The sequence below is a fragment of the Ambystoma mexicanum genome, chromosome 14 (genome assembly GCF_040938575.1).
Source record: "Ambystoma mexicanum isolate Mex_15411 chromosome 14, UKY_AmexF1_1, whole genome shotgun sequence".
NCBI classification, from domain to species: domain Eukaryota; kingdom Metazoa; phylum Chordata; class Amphibia; order Caudata; family Ambystomatidae; genus Ambystoma; species Ambystoma mexicanum.
The window spans coordinates 619,040,024-619,065,461 of record NC_090940.1 but is presented as its reverse complement, the minus strand read 5'-3'; the positions used below and the strand labels follow the sequence as shown (position 1 = coordinate 619,065,461).

General features: G+C 46.9%; 1 protein-coding gene across 1 annotated transcript in view; it reads left to right on the top strand.

Moving 5' to 3' along the window:
- EIF2B2 (eukaryotic translation initiation factor 2B subunit beta) overlaps positions 1-25,438 on the top strand; it is a 94,030-nt gene that overhangs the window by 32,597 nt on the left and 35,995 nt on the right. Inside the window, exons 6-7 of the mRNA XM_069638061.1 lie at positions 19,462-19,599; positions 23,997-24,063. Coding sequence (XP_069494162.1) covers positions 19,462-19,599; positions 23,997-24,063 — 205 coding nt within the window. The remainder of the gene's footprint in view (positions 1-19,461; positions 19,600-23,996; positions 24,064-25,438) is intronic.

Below are 25,438 nucleotides of genomic sequence, written 5' to 3'. Positions count from 1 at the left end.
CTTCGGAAAAAATATTTCTCTGCAGAGGGCGCTGTGCTCGAGGTCGTGACGTTGATTGTCCTTCGACGGACTCTGTCGACATCACCAATGTTATAAATAGCTCCAGCCGCGCCCGTTGCTTCAGTTCCGTTTTTCCGATCGCTTCGCTATCGAGAACGGCACGCTTCTATTTTCTGTGAAGAAAATGTCGTCATCTTCAACTCCTTCGACACCCAAGACGGGATTCAAGAAGTGTGTAGATTGCGGATCTAAAATGTCGATCACCGATCCCCACCGGATTTGTCTCTGGTGTCTCGGTTCCAATCACCGAACCGACGACTGCGGGTCCTGTCAATCCATGACCGAGAAAGCTCTTTGCGAGAGGAGAGGTAAATTGTCGGTGGGGAGGGAAGCCTCTAAGAAGGCTATGTCAAAAAGACATAAGAAAGCGACTGATTCGAAGAAATCGGATCGCCATAGGCACTCAAAGAGATCTCGATCTAGGAGTAGATCGAGACACTCTTAGTCATCTAAAAAAATGAAGAGGAGACCTAGATCTCCCTCATGATCATCTTCAGAGTCGACCGAAGAAATTTGATGTCCGACTAAATCGGATTCTCCCAGTAAGTGGGAAGAATTCTGCAAACAGATGATGGAGGGTTTTGAGAACGCGGCCCGACCCCCTCGAAAAAGCCGTACCCCTAAAGTTGCTCCATTGGACGACAAAGGGAAGTCCAAGACTACCATGGCAAAGACCGGTAGCGTCGAGGAATCTAAAAGAACTCGAGTCGACGTAAATCCGTCGAAGACTCTTCGAGTCGAGCACTTCTCCAGTGCCATGCAAAAAACACAAGCCGTCGAAGACTTCGACTTCGTCGACGCCCTCGGCGTCGATAATTTCGACTCCAAAAACATCCTCGACGCCAATATCGAAGTCATCTTCGAAGACCCCTTCGACAATTTCGAAGGATTTATCAATTCCTTTGACGCGGATAGTGGAGGAAGAAAGGAAATTCACTCCATTGCCCAGATCAGACTATCAGCAATTTATGAAGAATCTGCTTCAGAAGAGGACAAAGTTACTCCTCTTGGAGTTTCTTATGGTACAAGACAAGTTCCTGAGGAACTTATTGATCAGGAATCTAGAATGAGAGACCGGAGTGATACATTCTGCCAGTGGAATTGACACATCCCCAGAATTAGAGTTCGCCAGAGCTGATCCTGCAGCGCATGAAGATGCTGGGTACAGCAGTCTTATGACCAGGGTAATTGAGTTTATGGGTTGGGGTAATACTTCACCCATTTTTGAACAAGATGGCATGACGGATATAATCGTCAAGGGACCTCAGAAAGATCCTGTTCTCCCTTTCCACAAGGCCCTTCAAAGGACTGTGGAGAAAAACTGGGAGGAACCAGAGAGTATTGCTGCTGCAGATAGCACTTTTCCCAAAAAATATAGACCAGCTGGAATGGATCCTGAATATTTGAATAAACATCAGACTCCAGAGTTTAGTCATTCAGGCAGCATCCACTTCAAAACAAACTGCTTATCCAACTATCCCTCCAGATAGAGAGTATAAAAAGTTGATGCCTGGGCACGTTAAAGTTTTCACGTCAGGCAGTATGGCACTTAAGTCTGCAAATGTTACCTGTACCCTAGCCAGGTTTACCCATACCCTGTCGGACTGTATTTCGGCGGCGGCTGATCATATTCCGGAAGGCGAGGAAAGGGAAGGCTTCCTGAATATAGTCAAAGACGGGAAGGAGGCAATGGGGGAATGTCTCCAGTCTGGACTGGATACTGCTGATAGTATCAGCAGATCCATGGCTGCAAGCGTTGTGCTACGCAGATTTGCGTGGTTGAGGAAGTCGGGGTTTGCACCAGACGTGCAAGCTAGACTCCTCAACATGCCCTTTGATGGCTCAAGGCTCTTTGGCAAAAAGGCTGATGAAAGCCTAGAAAAACTTCAGACCTCGAAAGCGGCAGCTAAATCACTTAGCGCCTCTTTGCGCTAACCTCTAAAACCCTATTCTGGCTCATCTTCCAGGAGGGGTCGTTCTTTTCGATACTACTCCTCTTTTGGTAGAGGAAGAGGACGGGCTTCTCAAAGGGGCAAAAGAAACTTCCCTCATGGAGCATGAGGAAGAGGTGCAAAATTAACCTCAGGAACGGCATCTGTACCCTCAGCCACTCCTGCAGCCGCCTGCAAATCCCTCTGAGACCTTGTTGCACAAAACACCAGTGGGAGGCAGGATCTCTCAGGATCTGAAGGAATGGCGGGGCATCACCTCAGATGCTTGTGCACTGGAAACAGTAGCCCAAGGTTACTGCCTCCCCTTCCAAAAAAGGCCTCGGTCATCCACCGGGAGCCAACTCCGCCAAAATTCCAGATCCGCTCCTGTTGCAGGAAATTTTAACCCTGCTAGAGAAAGGTGCCATAGAACTGGTACCTGTAGCGGAGAGGAACAGGGGTTGGTACTCACCATATTTTCTCATCCCAAAAAAGGACTGAGAACCATCTTGGACTTGAGAAACTTGAACAAGTTCCTCGGGAAGGACAAGTTCAAGATCGTGACTCTTTCTCAGATCCTCCAGGCTCTCGAACTCCAAGATTGGTTGGTATCATTGGACCTTCAGGATGCTTACTTTCATATGCCAATTCATCCAAAACACAGAAAGTACCTGAGGTTCGCGATTGGCAATTCTCATTATCAATTTCGAGTTCTGCCATTCGGGTTGACCTCCGCCCGAGGGTTTTCACCAAACTGTTGGCGGTTGTGGCAGCAAGTCTCAGGAGAGGGGGCATTTACATCTACCCCTACCTGGACGATTGGTTGATCCGAGCAAGTTCTCCAGAACAAGCTTAGGAACATCTTTTGATCACCTGCCACTTCCTCCACGAATTGGGCTTCTCCCTCAATTTCAAGAAGTCCCACATGATACCATCCCAGAAGCTCCAGTTTATCGGAGCAATCTTGGACACTTCCTCGGGGAAAAGCCTCGCCTCCCGAGGTGAGAGCTCTCCACATCCAGCAGATGGTAACAAAATTCCAGAATGCCCAACGTCTACCGGCCTTAGATTTTCTCAGGTTGCTTGGCCTCATGGCATCCTGCATTTTCCTAGTACCAGAGGCCAGGTTGAGAATGAGATCCCTTCAATGGGCACTCAGAACTCAGTGGTCCCAGTTCTCGGAATATGTCAGATCTTCTGCAAGTCCCGAGCGCAGTTGCTCAGGATCTTCTATGATGGGCTTGCAACGACAACATTATCAAGGGTGAGGCTTTTTTGGCAACCATGGCAGGAGATAACAGTAGTGACGGACGCCTCACTCACGGGGTGGGGAGCACACACCAACGATCTGACAATCGGCGGTCGTTGGTCTCCATCGGAGTCCAAACTACACATCAACCGTTTGGAGCTGAGGGCAATCAGACTAGCTCTGAAGGCCTTTCTGCCCTCTGTACAGGGAAAGAATGTCCTGATAATGACGGACAACACAGTGGCCATGTACTACCTCAACAAAAGAGGAGGAGTAGGGTCACTACCACTGTGCAGAGAGGCAATGCAGCTATGGTTCTGGGCAATACGAGAAGGAATCTCTCTATCGGCAATTCACCTAGCCGGAGAGAAGAACACAGCGGCAGATGCTCTGAGCAGGCAGAGCACGGTCTCTCACGAGTGGGAGATGGCTCAGGAAGTCCTTCTGGAGATCTTCGCCCTTTGGGGAACCCCTCAAGTGGATCTGTTCGCTACCGCGATCAACCGGAAGTGCGATCAGTACTGCTCAAGGGAATTTCCTCAAAGAGGAGCTCTGGGAGACGCATTCATAGTGGAGTGGAATTTTCCACTGCTGTATGCGTTTCCCCCAGTCCCCGTGATTTCAAGTAATCAGGAGGTTGAGAAAGTTCAGGAAAACCATGATCCTAATTGCCAGGATTAGGCCAGGAGGACGTGGTACCCGGACCTTTTGGACATGTCCATCTTCCCTCCAATACGTCTTACGCAAAGAGAGGATCTTCTCTAGCAACAGGAAGGTCGGGTTCCCCATCCAGAGGTCAAGACACTCCACCTTCACGCCTGGTTTGTGAGAGGTTGAGATCCAAGGATTGGGATCATCCGGATGACGTAATGGAAATCTTGCTTTCGGCCAGAAGACCAGCAACAAAATCTTTGTACCGATGTCGCTGGAACAGGTTTAGTAACTGGTGCAAAGACAAGGATGTGGACCCTTTTCAGTGTGGCACCCCAATGGTGCTTTCTTTTCTATTACATCTAGCTAATCTGGGGCTCCAGATAGGAACAATCAAAGGATACCTTGCTACGCTGTCCATTTTCAAGCGCACCTCGGAAGAGGTTTCATATTTCAAAATACCGTTAATCATTCAATTCTTAAAAGGGCTTACTAATGTATACCCTCCAGTACCTTTTCATGTACCAACTTGGGATTTAAATTTAGTACTAAAATTCTTGACTTGCATACCTTTTTGAGCCTCTGCATTCATGTCCATTGAGGCTTTTAACTCTAAAAACTGTCCTTCTTGTGGCCCCATCATCAGCCCGCAGGGTTAGTGAACTTCAGGCTCTCTCATGTAAACCACCATTAACTATTTTTTTATAAGGATAAAGGTTAAACCTTCGTTCTTACCAAAAGTAGTCTCGGACTTCCATTTGTCACAAAAAATAGTACTACCAACTTTTTATCCTCCTCCTCATTTGGGCAAGGAAGAGGAGAGATTACATAGACTAGATCCCAAGAGGGCTCTTAGTTTTTACATCTCAAGGATGGCTAAATTGGGACAAGATGACCAACTAATTGTGGGTTATACTGGTCATAAATTAGGCTTATCTGTAACAAAACAGACCATTTCCCGCTGGATCATATTAGCCATAGTTGAATGCTACAGATTAGCGGGAAAAGAACCACCAGATGGGCTTCATGCCCATTCTACAAGGGGAATGGCTACTTCTGCGGCTCTAAAGAGGGGAGTCTCGGCAGCAGATATTTGTGTAGCTGCAACCTGGAAAACAATGCATACTTTTGTTAAACATTGTTTGGATACTACCTCCTCTAATGAGGGTTTATTTGCCAAGGCAGTTCTGCATTCTGTCCACAAACTGAAATTAGTACTCCCGCCTCCAAAATTGCTACTGCTATGGGAGCCTATCACAAGATGAGGAATATGTGGGAGGACACAATCCATTCGAAGAACAAGTTGCTTACCAACTGTAATGTTCTTTCGACAGGATGTTCCTCCCACGTATTCCTCATCGACCCTCCCATCCTACCCCACAGTACAGTTTACGTTTTCTTACACTTTCTTGTCACGAAGAATGTATCGGTGATGGGGCACGCATGGGTGTTCCTCCTATATGTTTCATCGAAAAAACAGAACTGAAGCAACGGGCGCGGCTCGAGCTATTTATACCATTGGTGATGTCGACAAGAGTACGAAGTCCGTCGAGGGACAATCAACGTCACAAGCTCGAGCACACAATGGATACAATGTGTCTAATCTTTATTGAAAATGTTGGGATTGGAGAAACTCCTACTTTGCCCTGTAACTAAGATGGGAGTAGTCTTGACCATGAAACGATAAACAAAACCGTCCTAGTGGAGTCTGTTAAATCAAAATGGTCTTTGCTAACAAAACCTAAAGCCTGGCCTATCTCTTGTACAAAAAGTGTAAAAAGTAGAAATGTATACAAAGGAAAAATCATCAGTGTTCAAAGCATAAATGCGGTTGAACCAGCTCTCCTCCCCACGTTAGACCTCAGAGTAAGACTGTCCCTGTAGGCAAGATGACACACGCTGGCTTGGTTTCCAACACTATAAACCGTTCCAAACCGTGGATTGAGGCCCACCTGGCCTTCCGTGTTTAAGTCTTTCCTTGATTCTCAAAAAGTATACTTCACCACACAGTTCACATGGGTCCCCCTCTGTCGGGGACAGACCTCTTACGTCAAAGTTCAACACAAACTTGCAAGGGCGCTCCCTTCCCCAAGTTCATAATACTTTGGGTCGGGCTCCGACCACTTTCGGATATCGAAGACTTTCGAATGTGCGTGGCTTTCTTTACAGACCACTGCTGACCACTTCGACTCAAAGTTCGCGTTTACTCTTGCTTACTTCACTTTTGCGGTTCACTCACGTTATTGCTTCAAACAATGAACCTTTCACAGAGACTTTCGAGTGTGCTACTTCCTTTCGCCGGACCACTCAGTTACTTTGTATTGCTGATCTCACAGCTGTCTTTATTTCAAAGTTAATTCACAGGTCTGCCTTTCTTTGCGTCTTTTCCACACGCGTGGTGTCTTATGACTTGATGGTCGTGAAGATTATGGGGCCTCTGTCCACAAGTTCCACTCAGAAAGATACAAATAACGTGACCGATGATGTAGCACGTTTCCTTGTCACATGACCCAAGTTTTCAAAAACGCTGCTGGGTCTTCCTGGGGGCGTGATGAAGCAAAGAAAAAGGCCGGCGTCTCCGTCGACTGTCTCCAAGATGCCAGGGCAGCTGCCAACGTTGAAATGGATGAGTATGACCATAGCGCGTTGGATGCCTTTGTGTGTTCTTGTTGTATAGCCGCTGCCGTGCTGCTTGAGGGAGTGAGGACATGAGGTTAGAAGGGGAAGGCAGATCAGGACCTGAGATGAAGGGCTTAGTGGCTGCACGGGTATTTGTGTGCGTAAGGTGACCAGTGGATGGGGTAACAGAGCCCCCCCACCCCTCAAGGCCCACAACCCTGTGGGCAAGCAGGAAAATCCCGATGAAACTGGGCCACCAAACGAGGGGCATGCACATTCCGGGCAGGAACCCAAGAGCGCTCCTCAGGACCGTAACCCAACCAATCCACGAGGTACTGGAGCTGACCCCTGAAGAGACGAGAGCCCAGAATACCCCCAACCTCATAAACATCAGGGTCATCCAGTGACACGGGCAAGGTGAGAGACCAGACGCCTAGGACCAGGGCATGGTTTCAGGAGGGAAGTATGAAAAACTGGATGGACCTTCCAGGCTAAAGGAAGAGATAGTCGGTGAGCCACCGGACTCGGGACACCATACACCCGAAAAGGACCAACAAACTTGGGAAGTATTTGCGACAGCCAGGCAAGTGTAGATAGCGGGACGACAGCCAAACTCGGTCCCCCACACGGTAAACAGGAGCAGCAACCCGTTTCCTATCGGCTGAAGCTTTCATGGCCAACTGAGCTTCCTGCAGATGGGCAAGAGTCTGGGCATGAACCGTGGCCAAGTCGCGAACACAAGATGAGGCAGCAGGAGCACAAGAGGATGCATAATCGGGAATGGGCAATGTACGGGGGTGTTGGCCATAGAGGGAGTAGAACGGGGAAAAGCCAGTAGAGGAGTGCAAGGAGTTGTTATGGGCGAATTCAGCGAGGTGTAGCAGGTGTACCCATGATTTCTGATGTTGTAGTGAAAGACAGCAGAAGTATTGTTCCATGGCCTGATTTACCCTTTCCGTCTGGCCGTCGGTTTCTGGATGGTAAGCAGAGGAAAATCATGCATCAATACCCAATAGTTTAGTGCGCGCACGCCAGAAACGCGACGTGAATTGTGAACCTGTCAGAAACCAAGACCGTAGGGAGCCCAAATAAACAAAAAATGGACTAGAAAAACAGGCTTGCCAATGTAGGTGCAGAGGGTATACCAGAACAAGGGATAAAGCGAGCCATCTTTGTGTATGCGTCTACTACAAACCAAACTGTATCATAACCCTGTGAACGAGGGAGATCAGTCACAAAATCCATTGTAAGGGTATGCCAGGGTCTGGGGGGAATCGGCAAGGGCTGTAAAAGACCCAAGGGGCGACCCTTAAGGGACTTACACTGGGCACACACCGAGCATGTGTTGACATAGTCCTCAACGTCGCGCTGCATTGAAGGCCACCAGCGTTTAAGTAGATCCAGAGTACGCTGTTGTCCTGGGTGGCCATGGATGGCAGCATCATGAGACCATTCCATAGCTAGATTTCGAGTGTCACTTGTGGGTAAGAACAACCTGTTGTGAACAAAAGGCAGACCATCATGATAAACGGGATCCCATTCTGCTAACTGTTGTGGATGTTGGGAAACCCATGTGCGTATGGCTGACAGCAGAGGAGGCGAAGGAGTGCATAAGCATACTACATGCCCGTGGTCAAGCACCATTTCTGAGAAGACCGGAGGCGACACCCCTCCAGGAGAGTGGGATAGAGCGTCTGCTTTACCATGAGACAGACATGGACGGTGTTCCACAACAGTCATAGGCTGCGAAGAATAAGTGCCAGCGCACCCGACGACTGTTGACGCATTTGAGGGATGCGAGATCTTGCAAATTCCTGTGCTCAGTGAAAACCGTGATTTGATGTTTGGCCCCCATCAAATGGTGCCTCCACACCTGAAATGCGTCTTTGATCGCCAGGAGCTCCTTTTCGGTAACTGTATAATAGGACTCAGTAGATGTAAACTTGCGTGAATGGTATGCTACAGGGTGTAAATGACCAGAGGTTGGGCAGGGTTGTGACAACTACTCTATCATTGGGTGCGACAGGGACACTAATCAAACCAAGGGGGGAGGATTAGCATTCATATTCAAGAACTCTCTTAATCCGAGAGCTGTGAACACCTACCAGTTGCCCTCCGCCGAACTACTCTCAATTAAACTCCCAATCTCACCCAACCATACCGCTTCAGTGAACCTCATCTACCGGCCACCTGGTCCCATTTCCACATTTGTAGAGGACATCTCTGCCATTTTAGCAGCTAGCATCAAGCCTAAGTCCCAAATCATTATACTTGGAGACCTCAATTTGGGCTACCTGGATACGAACGATACCAAAGCCTGTGACCTAGCAAGTGTCCTCTCTGACTTTGGCCTCACCCAACATGTCAATGAACCTACTCATATCGAGGGACGCACACTAGACTGGGTTTCAGACTTGAATTGCGCATTAAATATAATCTCGGTGTCACCATGTGCATGGTCCGACCATCATAAAATAACATCCTCTATCAACTCCTGCCAACCCATAGACAAACCCTGTACCGCGCCACCTACCTTCACTCGCAACAAGAAGGACATCACTATTGAGAAACTACTCCGACTCATCCTCCCTTTATTGAACTCTGTTTCCTCCACCTGCACCGACCCCACTGTCCTTGTGGACACTTACAACCGAGCGATGTTAAAAGCCCTTGATTCCATTGCCCCTATCAAACAACGCAAAGAAAAACCGCGCAACCACCTTTAACTCATGGTTCACCCCACACCTACAAGAACTGCGCAAAGATAAACGCAAAGCGGAGTCTCTCTGGAGATGTTCCCCTTCACCAGTAAATAAAATTAACCTCCTATCCATCACCCACACGTACAAGGAAGCCATACTAGCGGCTAAAAAAGAAGTGTACAACAACAGGATCATACAAGCACAATCCAACACTAAGGAACTCTTTAAAATTCTCAAGGAATTAGAGTCCCCAGTTGCTCCTCTCGACAAGTGTACCCCCAACGTTGAATGGTATGCTAACATACAAAAAGCATTACTAAACAAAATCACTACACTCCAAGCTAAAATCAATGCCAAAAAAAACCATCTCCTAGACTCAGTAGGTAATCCCCAATCCTACAATATCCCATCACCTAAACACTCCTTCCAACCTTTCAGCTTCTCACCCCTCACCATTAAGGAAGTGGAAAACATCATTATGAAGTTAAAACCATCCAATTGCCAAGGTGACGTCTGCCCGGCTCCAATCGTATAGGAAGCAGCACACGACCTTGCCCCTTTCATCACCTCCTTCATCAACTCTTCCTTTAAATCTGGCATAGTACCTAACAACCTCAAGGATGCTTGGGTAATCCCCTTGATCAAAAAACCTAACCTAGACCCTAACAATCCCTCCAACTATAGGCCCATCACTACGGTGCCCTACCTCCTCAAAATCTTGGACCGCGCTGCGTATCTACAAATTCAAGATTACCTCGATACCAACAACCTATTAGGCCTCAGACAATCGGGCTTCTGCCCGAGACACGGCACTGAGACAGCTCTGATAGATCTAAAAACGCAAATTGAGGACATGAAAGACGAGGGTAAACAAGCGCTCCTACTCCTACTCCTACTGGATCTCTCTGCGGCCTTCGACTTGGTTGATCACCAAATCCTTTGCCAGCACCTCAAAATTGCCGCCCACTTCTCTGATGCAGCCACCTCATGGATCAGCTCATTCCTTGCAAACAGGTCCATGAGGGTCTTCTCGCCGCCGTGGACCCAGCTCACGTCCCCTGTGGAGTCCCTCAAGGCTCATGCGTATCACCCACGCTCTACGAAACCACTCTTTGATATGCTTGACTATCTGGGTGTCACCTACACAAATTATGCAGACGACACCCAGATACTCATCCCTATCACTGGGGATTATGTAACGGACACCAAAGCGCTTAATGCAGTCTACACTGCCATCCAAGCGTGGATGGCCCACCACGGGCTTTGCCTAAACGACGAGAAAACTGAGCTACTCATCCTAGGTTCTCAGCCCAAACTCGCAAAACTCGACAGTAAATATGAGGCCTTTAACATTGATGGCAACATTATCAAGGTTACTAATGTCACTAAAACCCTCGGTATTTACCTAGATTCCACCCTCTCACTCAACAGACAAACCAACTCAGTAGTCTCAGCATCCGCGTATACGTGTAAACTGATCACAGCTTGCCGTCCCTTCTTAACAACGGACAACTGCCTTATTCTCGCCAGAACCCTCATCTTATCAAAAATTGACTACTGCAACGCCCTTTACCTCGTAACGAGCCAAAGAAACATTGATAAACTACAGGTAACCCAGAATAACGCCATCAGGGTTGCTCTAAACATACCCAGGCGCGCCCACATCTCTTCCACCAGACGCAACATACATTGGCTCCCCATTGCACGGCGTATTGCCCTCAAAACACTTGTTCTTAGTCACAAAGCACAGAATAACGCTGCACCGGCATACCTATCAGCGCGCTTTACCCAACACACTGCCTCCAGACCTTTAAGATCTGCACAAGCGCACACACTTATCATCCCCAGTTTCAAGCTTCAAACTGCCAGAGGCTCGAGCTTCCCAGTCCTTGCGGCGAAGCTCTGGAATTCCTTACCCAATGAACTCCGGAATGTCCCTTCCCTCCAATCCTTCAAAAGTAAAACAAAACACTGGCTCCATGAGCAAGACGCTATGGCGGCCAGTCCTATGTAACACTGGCTGCATGCTGCACCTTCCCGGCTACCTTGTATATAATGCATCTGTATATTACCCCTGTAAATGTTGTACATAATTTATATATGTTTATGTATATATAAGTGTAACCTCTAACTGCCTGCTGTAACACTTTCTTGTAACCACCTTTCTAAACATGCGCCCTGATGCCCGTGGGCAGGCTGCGCAATACAAATAAATACAAATACAATACCGCTCCCAAAGCAAAGGACGATGCGTCTGCCTCGGCAACGAATGACAACTCCGGATCCGGGTTTTGTAGGACCGGAGCTGAGGTAAACGCAGACTTCAAGGACTCAAAAGCAGCCTGATGTTCGGGGGTCCAGATAAATGGAGCATGTGGACTGGTCAATTTAGTTAATGGTGTCACTATAGTAGAAAAACCAGGGATAAATCGCCGATAAAAATTGGCAAAGCCCAGGAAAGACTGTAAGGACTTCAAGTTTACCGGGACCGGCCATTCCAAAACGGCTCGTACTTTAGACTGATTCATAGTCAATCCACCTGGTGAAATGTGAAAACCCAGAAATTCTACTTCTTTGGTATGAAACTGGCACTTCTCAGGCTTGGCAAATAGCTCGTTCTTGCGCAAACGGGATAGGACTTCTCGGACGTGGAGGATGTGTTTGTCTAAAGAGGAGGAAAAGATCAGAATGTCGTCCAAATAGACCACCACATAATTGTCCAGAATGTTCCCAAAAACCTCATTTATCGCTGGAAGGTGGCAGGGGCGTTGCACAAACCGAAGGGCATCACCAGGTATTCAAATAAACCCTGTCGGGTGCAAAACGCTGTCTTCCACTCATCCCCTTTGCGGACATGTATCCAGTTGTATGCTCCCCGGAGATCTAATTTGGGGTAGATGGAGGCGTGTGTTAATCTATCCAAGAGTGGAGAGATGAGAGGTATGGGGTATCTATCCTTGATAGTGATGGCGTTCAAACGTCTGTAGTCTACACGGGGGCGAAGATCCCCCTCTTTCTTTGGAACGAAGAAAATAGGGCATGCAGCAGGCGAGGAGGAGGGCCGAATGTGGCCCAAACGTAATGCTTCTTGCAAGTATTCTTTCAAGGCTTTATCCTCTACTGGTGATAAAGAATAGATTCGGCCCTTGGGGATCTGAGCGTTAGGGACCAGATCTATGGGGCCATCGTAGGGTCTGTGTGGAGGTAAACTCTCTGCTGTGCCCTTGTCGAAGACTGACAAAAACTCGTGATAAACTGGAGGTATGTTTGGAAAAGACAGCACCAACCATGTGCGAAGTGGAAGAGTGGTGTTCATCAGTCACGGATAGGGTCAGATGTGCTACTGCACCCAGTGCTGCAGCAGGTGTATCGATTGCCTCCTCTCTCTCGATAAGACAAAAATGTTGGCACACTTCAGATTCAAAACAGACCTGGCCAGTACCCCCAATTGATTAGCGGGTTATGTTTCTTTAACGAAGGGATGCCAAGAATGATACCAAACTGAGGGGTGGTTATGAGGTCAAAGGCAAGTGTTTCCCTATGTGTTTCCTGGATGACTACTTCCATGGGAGCAGTCTGTTGTCGAATAGGTCCAGAAGCAAGGGAAGTTTCATCCACAGCCTGTACAGGCTCTGGAAACTCCTTGGGAACTAGTGGAAGATTCAAGGCATAAGCCATTTGTATGTTGATAAAGCAGCCAGTGGCCCCGGAATCAATGATAATCTGAACGGGGTGCATTGTCAGGAGTAGGCTTTAATAAGGCGTGGACTGTGACTGGTCTAATAGGCCCAAATGCCGGAGGAGAAAAAGAGGGGGACTGTGGAGAACTCGTCCTGGCCCCCATATTCGGGGACGAGCAGTCGGAAAACCCAGATTCTTTTGCTTTGGGCGGCGTGGACAATTCTTGACGTAATGTCCATTAAGTCCACAATAAAAGCATGCGTTGTCAGTTCTCCCCCTTTCCCGTTCCGTCATAGTTATAGGGCTACATATTCCACCCACTTGCATGGGTTCCCTGGCTACATCAGGAGGAACCGACAACTGTGTACCTGAGAATCTGACTTCTGCCTTGCGCTCGGTGCGTCGAGCGTCTAACTGGAGTGTTAGGTCAACCAGATCAGAGTACTGAGTCGGAAGCGACGGCACCACTGCCAAAGCGTCCTTAATGGAGCCGCTTAGACCTCTGTAAAATACTACAGCCTTTTTGTTTTCAGGCAAGGATTTTTCTGCCGCTAACTGGTTGAATCGTGTTATGTATTCTAGAAGGGTGCTTTTCCCCTGAGAGAGATCAAGTAATTCCAAATCTCTGGATTGAGCTTTGTGTCTGGTGTCAAAAACCTTAGACATTTCAGTCACTAGAAGGTCAAAGTCATAAAGGGCTGGATGATCATTTTCAAGTAATAGGTTGGCCCCTGTGGCGGCGACGCCAGACAAATAGGAAAGCAAAAACGCAGCCTTGGCAGGTGCATCAGGAAATGTAATTTACATTGATTCAGAAATGTACGGAATTTCCTGGGGTCTCCCTGGAATCTCTCAGGGGGTGCTAAAGGAAGAGGAGTGGGAGCTATTACTGGTGTGATGATGGAAGGGGTGGCAGAAGGACCAGGGGTTGGAGGTGTGGGATCCCCAAATTCAGATTCAGGAGGTAGGGGATGGCGAGCACTCTGAAGGGAGTCAAGGCGGTGGTGTAACGCTGTGGTGGCTGCAGCCATATCGGCCCTCAAGGTAGTAACTGCTTGCAGTAGAGCGGCCATGGGGTCCCTAGCTGATGCCTCCATAATCTGAACGACCTGTCGGCTTCACAGTCTGTTATGACTTGATGGTCGTGAAGATTATGGGGCCTCTGTCCACAAGTTCCACTCAGAAAGATACAAATAACTTCCTGAGCGATCCTTGAGGTTACAGGTTTTTTTGAGTGCCGAAGAACGCCAGGAACCAGAAACACTGGTGACCCCTCGACCGCTGTAAAGCAAGCAATGGGTCAGTACAATGGCAAACGATACACTGAATAGCGAGGTAACAAATATCAAGGGGTTTACCAAGATGGAGTCTGGGGACGGGAAGAGCACAGATGAAAATGGAGGTGTTCCGTGTGGCTGCAGAGTGTAGCAAGCGGCAGCGGGTAGGCGTAGTACTGGGATTGCTGTAGAATTTGGCACTGCAAAACCTGTATGGACAGGGTACTCCAAGAGGTAACAGAAGAGGAAATCCAAAAGCAGTCCGTTAAGAGTTCCAAGGTCAAAAGCCAGCCAAGTTCGTCGAAACCAGGGGTAATCCAAAGGAATCCAAGACACAGTTCAAAAGGTCCTGAAACAGCAGAGCAAAACAGTATCCAAGGGCTTGACAGGGGAATCCAAGAAGAACAGTCCGTAGTCCAGAAACGAGATGTGGAGACAGGAAGATGCCGAACAGTGCCTGATTGAGTCAGCTGTGAGGCACTGAATGAGTGTTCCCTCTCTGGTTTTGAAGGGGCCTAGGAGTGTCACATGACCGATGATGTAGCACGTAGCATGTTTCCTTGTTACATGACCCAAGTTTTCAAAAACGCTGCCAGGTCTTCCTGGGGGCGTGATGAAGCAAAGAAAAAGGTCGGCGTCTCCGTCGACTGTCTCCAAGACGCCAGAGCAGCTGCCAACATTGAAATGGATGAGTATGGCCATAGCGCGTTGGATGCCCTCGTGTTTTCTTGTTGTTTAGCCGTTGCCGTGCTGCTTGAGGGAGTGAGGACATGAGGTTAGAAGGGGAAGGCAGGTCAGGACCTGAGATGAAGGGCTTAGTGGCTGCACGGATATTTGTGTGCGTAAGGTGACCAGTGGATGGTGTAACATGCTGCAGCCTTCACTTGTATTATAACGTTGCTACTTCATTTGCCTTAAAACAGTCTCTTGGGTCGCTTGCCAACTCACCGGCTGTGAGTCTTTCTTGTTTTTGCTATTTCCATGAGTCAATGTGGTACCACAGGCCTGGCCTCGCCCCCTCCAACTCTACAGTTCATCCAGGAGAGCCGCTGGTGTCCTTCAAATACAATGCAGCCTTTACTTGTGGGATCTGGCCTTCTCCACGTGTCTTTCGCGGCCTGTTGGAGCCAACTACCTCCTGTAGAGAACTCTTTGGGTTTTCGGCCCGCTGCTCTCGTCCCTTGGTCCATTGCTCTGCTCCAGTAGGGGTGCCTTCGTCCCGGAAGTTCTGCTCGTACTCATGTTCCGCCTTGCTCAAAGTGTGTCTTTAGGTGTTGCCTTTTAATTTTGCGGGAGCAAATTGGTATTGGGTGTACTCACTTATAGTAAAGTGCCTGACTTTTTCTGACCTGATTAACGGGACTTGTCCAGTACAATGTGAGCGAGTTAGTCTGGTTAGAGGAGAAGGTAGAGATCAGGTAGGCCAAAGGGGCCAATTTTTGAGCTGAGAGGATAGAGCCCTGGGGAATGCCACTTTCAGGTCCCAGCGCCGAAATCCTGCATGAGCAGACTAATAGCCCACCAGATCCCCCACCCCCCCAACCAATTCTCCCAGAAGTCAATTGAACAACACAACTCCTGAGTTAACCAGACTGGGGGGAAAAGGGGAAGTGGAGAAAATAACAAACTGACAGGATTCCTTCTACCTCCTTCAATTCCTGGAACACAGGATACCCTGCAAATAATACATTTCTGATTCACATTCATTTTAACACCTGCTACAATGAAATTATAGGTTACTAACATCAACCCCTCCAATTACCTGTCTGTCTCTGCTTCCTGCCTAGAGACTCTTAACTGGATTGTGAGTTTTCCAATAGCTGCTACCATGTAATAAGTCCAGTGCTACTAACTCTCTGTGGCTTCTCTTCTTTTCCACTAATGAAAATCAGTCTTCTTAAACATGTTTTTATTATTGCTTCTACCATGCAATGCGTCCAGCGCTACTAATTCTCTGTGGCTTCTTTTTGACTTGCACAGCTCTTAACTCGGCATCCACAAGGCTGAATTTAAGATTAAACCTCTTCAAGAAACCTTAAGTATTTAGCCTTTTTACTTTACACTCATCTGTTTTCTTCTGACTAGTATTTATTTACAATTCCTATTCCAACTTGTCGCTCTTCTCAATAACTGCCTCTTAGGTTCCTGAACGCATTATCTGCTTCACACATCAGTTAACAGGCTTTTCCGTCGCACGTTTCATTAGTTCTGCTGACTTGAATGTCTTAACGGATTCACGCACATATCTGCTGCAGCCACTCCGCTTCATAACTCACGTAAGACTGCTATCATGTTCCGCTCTTCTAAAGCTCAGACCGCTGGCACCACCTCGGCTGATCTCTCGCTCCTAATCCTTGCTGCACCAATTTAACCGCCGCAACTCCCTTTCTTTCCTATGCACGCAAGGCACGTTGCTGGTTCCCTTACATGAACGCGAGAGGATTCACGATGGGAAATGACTAAATCTAAAATATTGCAAAGTTATTAATACGCGCATGCACATTTTCAAACAGACATTAGCCTTCTTTGCTGGCGCGCGCACGCTAATTATTACTGTGGATTCAATTTACAGTTCTTCACTTCAAAAGGGAATAACATATTTTACAGATTGCAGACAACCTTCAGATTTCTTGCAGCAAACCACTTTACAACGCTACTCATGCAGCTTAGCTCTGTTCCTTAGATTTAAACATGGTTTCCATAAGCAACTTCTGTTTCTTTGCAGTTCAGCCACTTATCTGAATTAAGTATCTGTCGCTTTCCACAAATGTGAGTCTTCTTGTCTCTGGTTCTTTAGTTTTCTGTGGAGCTCCTATGCGCTGTGACCTCTCCAATGCCGATCTTGAATGAAAGGCAGTTTAGAACCTCTCCAAAGGTCCCAAAGTGCATCACAGTAGTCTGCAACCAATTATTGCTGAGCAGGAAGTTGACCGTCTTGAACTGGGAGTACAGCAGCTGACTAACACGAAGTCAAGGAAAATAAATCTGTGAACTTAACCCAAACTCCACCTAATCAACAGTTTAAAGGCCTCAGTGCCCTGGGACCTGACAGCCACAGGTAGAGGGAGAGAGGTGGCAGAGAGAACGGGACCAAGTTGGACCTGGGAGGGGCGGTCCAAGAGGAAGAGGTCAGCCACTCCAGGGCCTGTTCTGTGATGCCCAGGTTCTCACAGAGGTGATTGATCACACAAGAGATGGAGGTAAATATCGAGCTGTGCAGTTTTATCTTCATAAATGTGATCAGTGCTAGTTTATTAGTATTGCGGGGCTAAGCAGGAGTTGTATCCACTATTCCTGCACTTCTTTAGAACACTAGACCTTTTGTTACTCTGTGCCTTATTGAAATGTCTCCAGCACTGACCCATTAGATATTCCCTCCCTGGGGGTGGATGCTGTGGGATGACATGGTGTATTCATATTTTGGGAGTGACCTTTGCAGCTGCTGTTTATATGGTGCGAGTCCCCAGAAGTTTTAACCTGCCGATAGTCTACTGCCGCAAGCGCTACAGAAAGAACACTGGTGCTTTCTCAAACCTACATCCCAAACCTTTGCGATTTAACCTTTCTGGCTCAGCTTTTGTACATTGGATCTCTAGGTTGACATGAGTTCTGATTTAGTGGATTCCTCAAAGGCGAGGTCTAAAAGTGTCCCTTATCTGCATTCGAAGTAGACATTCCAGATGGCTTGCCTGCTGGTCGGCACACTATGCTCTGTCCCGTGAGCCGCTTAGCAAAAAGGGCTCAGTCACGATAAGGGCTGGCAATGCAAGCAAATGGTTGGTCAGGCCCAGGTGCAAGAGTGTTCTCCTACATTTGTGGCAGTTCTTCTTTTGTTTGCTACTCAGTTAAAGGGTTCCTGGTCCTGCAGTCAATTCTGCAAACAGTATGGGAAGAGTCAGACGAGGCTGTGCAAGAATCCAGGCTGTAAAACCTGTAAAAGGGAATAAAAACTCAGTCCGCAGGAGCAATATTGTTAACTGCTGGAAAACGCCCCTGTTGACCCAGTTGTTAATTTCCATCGGTCTCAAACTATTGCAGTTTGTCAGTGGAGAGAATCACGGCATGCGAAAGTGGGGCGGCAAAGACCTCCCATGGTGTTTTGTGTTAGGAGAAACTATGATGTCCTGGTTTTGGAGGTCCCGGGGAAATGGTTCTGCCCAGAACACCCCTGCTCTAAAGCAGCCAAACAATGACTTGGAATGTCCTTTAACACTATGATCAACTAAAATATAAGTGGTCACATTATCATTTTGCAACTGTGGACGTACAAGCTACTCTTTTCAGTGGCCAAGTTACGTTTCTTTCTTCTAAAAAGGAAGCAATTCTGAAATTAGTTGGAACATCGTCTGTTACTAATTTGTAAGAGTTGCCATTTTTATCTTTCGAAGGTATCATTTTCCAGAGTAGGTAACCTTGTTAATGTCTTTGAGAGCGGATTCTGCCATGTGTTTTATATAATTGTGGAAAAGCATACTAGAATCCAAATTCTGTGCTGCCATCGGAGGTTTTGGCTGGGATCTTGTCTCCTGCCATCACTTATTTTGTGGTCCGGGGTCACTAAAAGAGTGTTGGTCTTTCAGGTTTGACACAGTGTGTTGGCCCACAAAATCCCCATTTTGCCACTATTGACATTAGTGTGATAATGAATTGCTATTAGGGTGGTCTTGAAAATGCTGCTCTTTGAGACCAGGGTTCAGTTCAAAGTGACTCAAAGGCTATGCACGTTTGGACTCCCAGTTACCCATCTCTTAAACCCGAAGAGATTGGCTGGATCTCTAGGGTTTAGAAGTAAACAAAACGGTTGTATGTGATTTCATCGCTGAAAACAAACAATTTTGGGTAAACGATAATTGTTTTCAGCCATTATACGCCCTTCCCAACATATTTTAGGACTGGTGCAATTACATAAACAAACTCCAGTCCTCTATGTGGGGAAAGTGTGCGATAGTGGCTTAAAAAATATAGTTTCGTGAATGAGGTTTCTTTCTTGCACTGAAATCACTGGATACCAAAAAAAACAGCTGGGTAGCTGGTGTTTTTGTGGGAGTGTGCGTTTGGTGTTTGTTATCCATTCCTTTAGTAGAAACGCCTCCTAAATGGTTGCATATCGTAAACAAATTTTTACATGTAGCTGGTTAGTGCAACATCTATCTTGGGTAATCATTTTTTTTAGCAAGATTGTCTGATTGTGTTTGTATTTACTCATCTTATTTGCACCGAAAAAAATGAACAAAAAAATATATTGCCTGTTCAGGTAATTTTTTTTCAAAAGTCCTGTTTGTCTTTCTCAGGTGATCATTGGAACAAAAACTATTCTTGCCAATGGAGCGCTGAGAGCGGTTGCTGGGACCCACACGCTGGCTTTAGCAGCCAAACATCACTCCACTCCCCTGATTGTCTGTGCACCCATGTTCAAACTGTCCCCACAGGTGGGTATCTTTTTATATCGCTGCCATTTTCATGGTCCCCAGGCACTACGTGGCTCTGCAAGGTAAAGCGGGTTGGGTTGGTTAGTGAGGGATCGAATGGATGTTGTTGTTGTGATATTCTGTTGATGCGTGCAGAACCAGGAGCAACTGCCGTCTGTGCGTGAGCTTTCTGGGTGTGCTTTGCACACCAGGGCTGCTTGTGTCTGGTAGTGCAGCATCCAGTGTTTGAGTTGTTTGTTAGCAGAGGGTGTTGGGTTTGTATTGTGTTTGAAGATTGATTAGAGTGGGATGTGTTTAGGTGGGTTTCATTAGCCCACCGGTCATGCCTGTTTGGTGTGGGGCGTGGAAGTGAGAAGCGGGGTGATTAGTGGGTTTTGGGTCGTCTCTGGGTATTGGATTAGCTATGTTATTTGATTCTGTATTCATCCTGTATTTTTTTTTTTGTTCCGGACTTACGCTTTGTAGACGCTGGCGTTGTTAGGTTGTGGTGGACTCATCTTGGTGATGGTAGTTGTGTAGTTGGTCTCTTTATCGTAGTGAGTTGAATAGCCAGGTTTTTAGTAGTTTTCTGAAAGCGAAGTTGTCTTAAATTATTTCCTTCAGGATTGAGTTCCATAGTTTGGCTATCGGGTAGGAGAAGGCGGTTCATTTCTCTGTGTGTCTTGTCTCCATTTGGAAGTCGAAGCTAGATCTTGGGTCTCTTCTTGGTTGGTATCTGGTGTTTTTATAATATTTATTTATTTTTGCTTGAAGGAATTCCGCTCCTTGTCCTTGTAGTGATTTATGGGCATGGCAGAGGGCTTTGAAGTTCATGCATTTCTTTACTGGTAGCCAGGGTAGACTTCTCAGGGCTGGTGTGATGTGGTCTCTTCTATTTAGTCTCAGGCATAGTCTTGCTGCAGTGTTTTAGATGCATTGCAGTATTTTGGTAAGGTGTTCAGGCCTTCCTAGGTAGAGACTTTGCATAGTCTATTCTTGATAATACTGGGGATGTGATCGGGAGGGTTCTATATGGGTAATAGGCAAGAGTGGATCCCTCTTATTAATCGCAGGAGGTTGAAACCTTTTATTTGCTATTGTGTTGACTTGAGACCATTGTCCATAAGGATTCCCAGATTTTCGATCACTGACGTCTACGGTTGAGTTCCCGTGCTCAAGGGGAGCCGGTGAGAGGTGTCTGTTAAGTTGTCCTTATGGGGGAGATCATTATTTCTGTTTTAGTTTAGTTTGAGGTTGTTGTTTGCCATCCAGGTGTTTATATTGGTGAGGCATTTATTGAGGGTGTTGTCAGCTAGATACCTTGAAGATGTGTAGTTGTAGGCTGTCGGTCCATGGGTTTGAATGAGCTTGATTAGGGGGGGTCATGTAAATGTTGGAGAGAAGTGGGGATAGGCTTTATCCTGGTGGTACGCTGCAGGTATTTTGTGTTTGTAAATGGCTAAAAGTGGGTTCTTTTGCTTCGGTTGGTGAGGAAAGATTTCAGCCATTTTAGTGCTGTGATTTGAATGCCGGATTCCTCCAGTCTCTTAAAGTAGAGTTGTGTGTTTAATAGTATCGAAGGCAGCTGATATGTCCAGTTGCATGAGGGCTGATTAGGTTCTGTTATCCGCGTTTATTTTTAGGTCATCCCACATGGAGAGGAGTGCTGATGCTGTTCCCCTCATGGGTTTGAAACCAACCTGGCATTGGGTCGAGTACTCTGTTGCTTTGTACATAGTTGAGTAGTTCTGTGATGAATCTGGACAATTTGTCCCTTCTTCCCACTGAAAAAGCTTCATTTTTCTGCATACATGGAACGGGAAAGAACGAAGTGTTCTCAGATGTTTATTACAAGTACCAGCAATCCTCCTTCCTCCTTGTTTGCTTCAGGTAATGCTGACGTATCTGAGGGCAGCTGTAAATGAAGGACACACCTTTTCAGATTGTGATGATGTACGTGTACAGAATAGGGACTGGGGAAGCTGTGCGTGACCCAGACGCAGGGAGGAGAATCGACGTTAAGCAGAGGTGAGCCTCTGGAAACAGGTCCTGAAGGGTCAGAGCTACGCATAGCGAGCAGCGGTGTAGCGGGAGCGAGGCCCACTAGCTGGAGACTGCCAAGCAGGTTTGCTGGCCAAGCGGGAGGCTTCGAGCAGGAAAGGAGCCTAGACGGGAAGCAACTGATGCAAAAACTAGGAAGGAGCACGAATAGAGAGGCGAAAGCCAGCAAAGGTGACAAGCTGTGGGGTCAGAGACTGCCGAAACCATTCCCGGTATGAAACACTAGGAAACCGAATTAAGTACAAGACCGAGGTAATCTGAAATGAGAGTTTTGCTAATCTCGCATATCAAGGCTGGAGAAGTCATTGAGAGCGTGAAAACCTGAGAGCATGGAATGATCATCTGGCTCCATGTAAAGAGTGAAAGAAACCCAAACACTATCTTTGAAGGATGTGGAAGCTGTGTTCAATATCGGAAAGTGAGAGACTTATATGGACCCACATACTGTGGACCTGGTAGTCTGTCAAAGGAATACGTGTGATTTGTATCCAGGTTGGACAATCCAACAAGTGCATAACGAGCCTACCACAGAGCCACAGGACTTTGGGAGTCCCGTTGCCACAAGAGGTTGGATAAAGGAGAATACATGCAAAAGTAATCCTGGAGGGATTTTTCCTACTGGTAAAAGCTAAATGTATCCTGGCGGAATTTAGCTAGTGGTAAACAGCGAATGAAAAAGCAAGGTGAATTGTCTCCCTCCCAACCACCACCTCCTCCCCTACCCCCTCGCCCCTCCCCCTTCCCACCCACCCAAGAGGGGAAAGCAAGAACTGTATAAAAGATACTTCTATTTTACTTGACTGACTAAGCACAAGGACTGGATACGTGTAGCGATATCCTAACAGAACTTTAGACTGAGGTCCTCCAAGAGCCGGGCCAGGCAGAATCCCATGCCGAGACCTGTTGTGCAAGCCTTTTTCTTTTTAGATAGGTTTTTTTTCTAAATTGGTAGTGCCAGTTAGTAATTTTGACTTGGGGCTCTTTTTTTAAACTACAGCGAGCACACTTAGTTAGAAACCAGGGAATTTCCCTCATAGTGATTGGTAGAATTGGGCATTTTTCCTTTTATTTGAATAAACACGTATATACCATGACCCATTGTTTAGAGAGTCCTCTTTCTGGTTCACAACAGTACACATGATTCTCCTACATGGGTACAGGAGCTTTAATATGGCTCTGTAGATAGTTGGGGTCCTCTGTGCTTCCCTTCTTATCTTTCAGGAGGGGTTTGGTGTATGCAGATTTGAATGATTTTGGTATTATTCCTGTGTTTTGGGATTAGTAGTCGGAAGTAGAGGGCTGGTGTTTTGTGGGTGAGTATCTTTTGGTAGATGTCTGGTGAGCATGGGTAGCTGGGAGATCCGGTTATGATGGTTTCTGTAGCGGGCGGTCTGTAGTTCAGGAGAAAGAGTATGTTGAATTGGCAATTGAGCCTTAGGTTGACTAGGAATGATTCACAATCTTCTGTCAGTTGAGAGTAGAGATCTGGAGCTGATGTGATTTGTTTGTGCTAGTGCAGTTCCTCTTCCGGTTTCTCTATTGGATTGTATTTATAGCTGTTGGGTATGGCTTAGCGTGTGATATGTCTGAGAGCCATATTTTTGTGAGGATGTGCCACCTTCGCTTAGGTCATAAATGTCTGTTTTGTGCTTTGCCATTGATCGTTCATTGGTGTGTGCGATTTGGTTTGGCGTTTCTTTGTGGGTGGCATCCATCGGTCCTTTGGCTGTCAGTTGGGCGGATCTTTTTTTTGCCAGGTGTGTGGTTGTATCATCTGTACCTTCGTTGAGGTGATATCATGAAATATGTGCTTGATGCACTCTTAATAATGGCAAAACAAGGCCTTGCTGAGGTGATGTGGAGAATTTGTTACGGGGCATCAGTTAGTTGGCTGATGCAATTGGTTGGCCTAAAGTACAGCTAATTAAGAATCTTTCCTTCTCTTATCACAGGGGAGTTTTACTGTTCACTAGATGCAGCCCTGGCTCTCTTGGTTCCTCTATGCATGGGTAAGAAGCGTGGCTTGAAGGTGTTTGTGCTGGACTAAGTCCACGGCTTCTGGATTTGGATAAATATAGTGGCTCATGGAAAGACCCTGGGCATTGTGTGAGAGAAGTGTTGCAGAGATGGCCTTTGATTGCATCTTGTGGTGTCACTGGGTGCTTCATCAGGGGTTTGAGGAGGTAGGGCAGAGACGGAAGGATTTGTGAGGTGCAAACATGGGTGTATGGGCATTGGGGCACATCTGAGCGCTCCAACAGGCAGTGGTAGAGCGCCTCACTGTTTGGCCATAAATTCTGTGTGCATGGTATGAGAGAACCAGCTACACTTATTATTTTTTGTTTTTGTCATTTCAGTTTCCAAACGAAGAGGATTCCTTCCACAAATTTGTGTCCCCGCAGGAAGTGCTTCCATTCTCTGAAGGTATGCAGGGTTCAAGTATTTGCCTTTTTGTTCTTTGAACTGTACATAAACAGCAACGGGAGAGTATCCTGCAACAGAAAGTTCTCAGAGTACTATCAGTATATTTAAATTGAGCAGCTCATCCACCACAGCCCTTGAGACGAATACTTGCACAGGGACCTGATTATATGGATATATTTTCCAGAGCGGTCTTGTCCCCACAAAGGCACAGGCAACGCTCTGACACTGGCAGGGCCAAGTGACTGCTTCTTCAACTGCATTGGGGCTGCATTCCCAGCCGGTAACCCACAGTGAAGTCCACCACACATGAGTGTCTTCAGTATCATCCAGTTATCACTACTAAACAACTAATGTTTGGGTCTTGGGAGGGGGGCGGAGTGTAGGAGGAGCCTTGTGCAGATGCTTACTTGGGTGTGCTATTCCCTCAGAGCTATGAACTGCCATTACTTTGGTGTAAAGTGCTGTACATGCCACCCACAGAATATCATGCCATGGCACACTTGTAATGCACAGTTAAATCATTGTTGCATGTTGTTTCCATTAGGAAAGTCCATGAGCTGCACCAGTCAACAGTACTAGTCTTGGTGTCCTGTGTGGAATCCATCTCCCCATGCAGAAGCCACAGATGCACCTAAATCTAGGTAACCAATCCCCCACAGCTGCATTCAGGCTGGTTTCTCTTGGGTGCGTATTGGTAAGCCCATTCGGGTAGATGTGAGGAACCCACTTCCAAAGCCCTGGTGCACTCTGTACTGTTCACCCGTTCAGAGCACCCAGCCAAACCTTGAATACTACTCGTCACCACGCATAGGCAATCCACACCCAAGGTGCTAGCCATGTACAGCTCGGATTCTGCGCTGTGGCTCACGCGGGACAGTAACCGAGGATCTGAATTGTTGAAATCCCTAAGCTATTTCCAGGTGTGGCTGATTGGCCTTGGTGAAAATGTCGTATTCGCAATATTATTGATCAAATTGCTATTCTCTGAGATTGGTACAGAGTTATTTAATTGCCTGTGGCATGTCAAATAACCTAAAATAGCCCGTAAGAGACTGTCGCCAAAAGGTGAATGGTGTTCTCGGATTTCAGAAAATATTACAAGTGGCCCAACTGAGGGTGATGACAGACTAATTGTGAAAAGGGGTACCGGAAACTATGGGTTGAAAGTGAATGAATGGACGGCCCCATTGAAATTGTGTAGTCCCCACCCTCGAAGTCCAACAACACTATGGCATGTCTGGGGAGATGGCAGGGAGAAAGTAAATTCACCTCATTTGCTAGCCAGCCGAGTTCAATCTGGCGATCACTTTTTTTTTTTGTAAATTGAAGTTTATTGATTTTAAACAGTCAAGCATTGGGTAAAACGGAACATCAT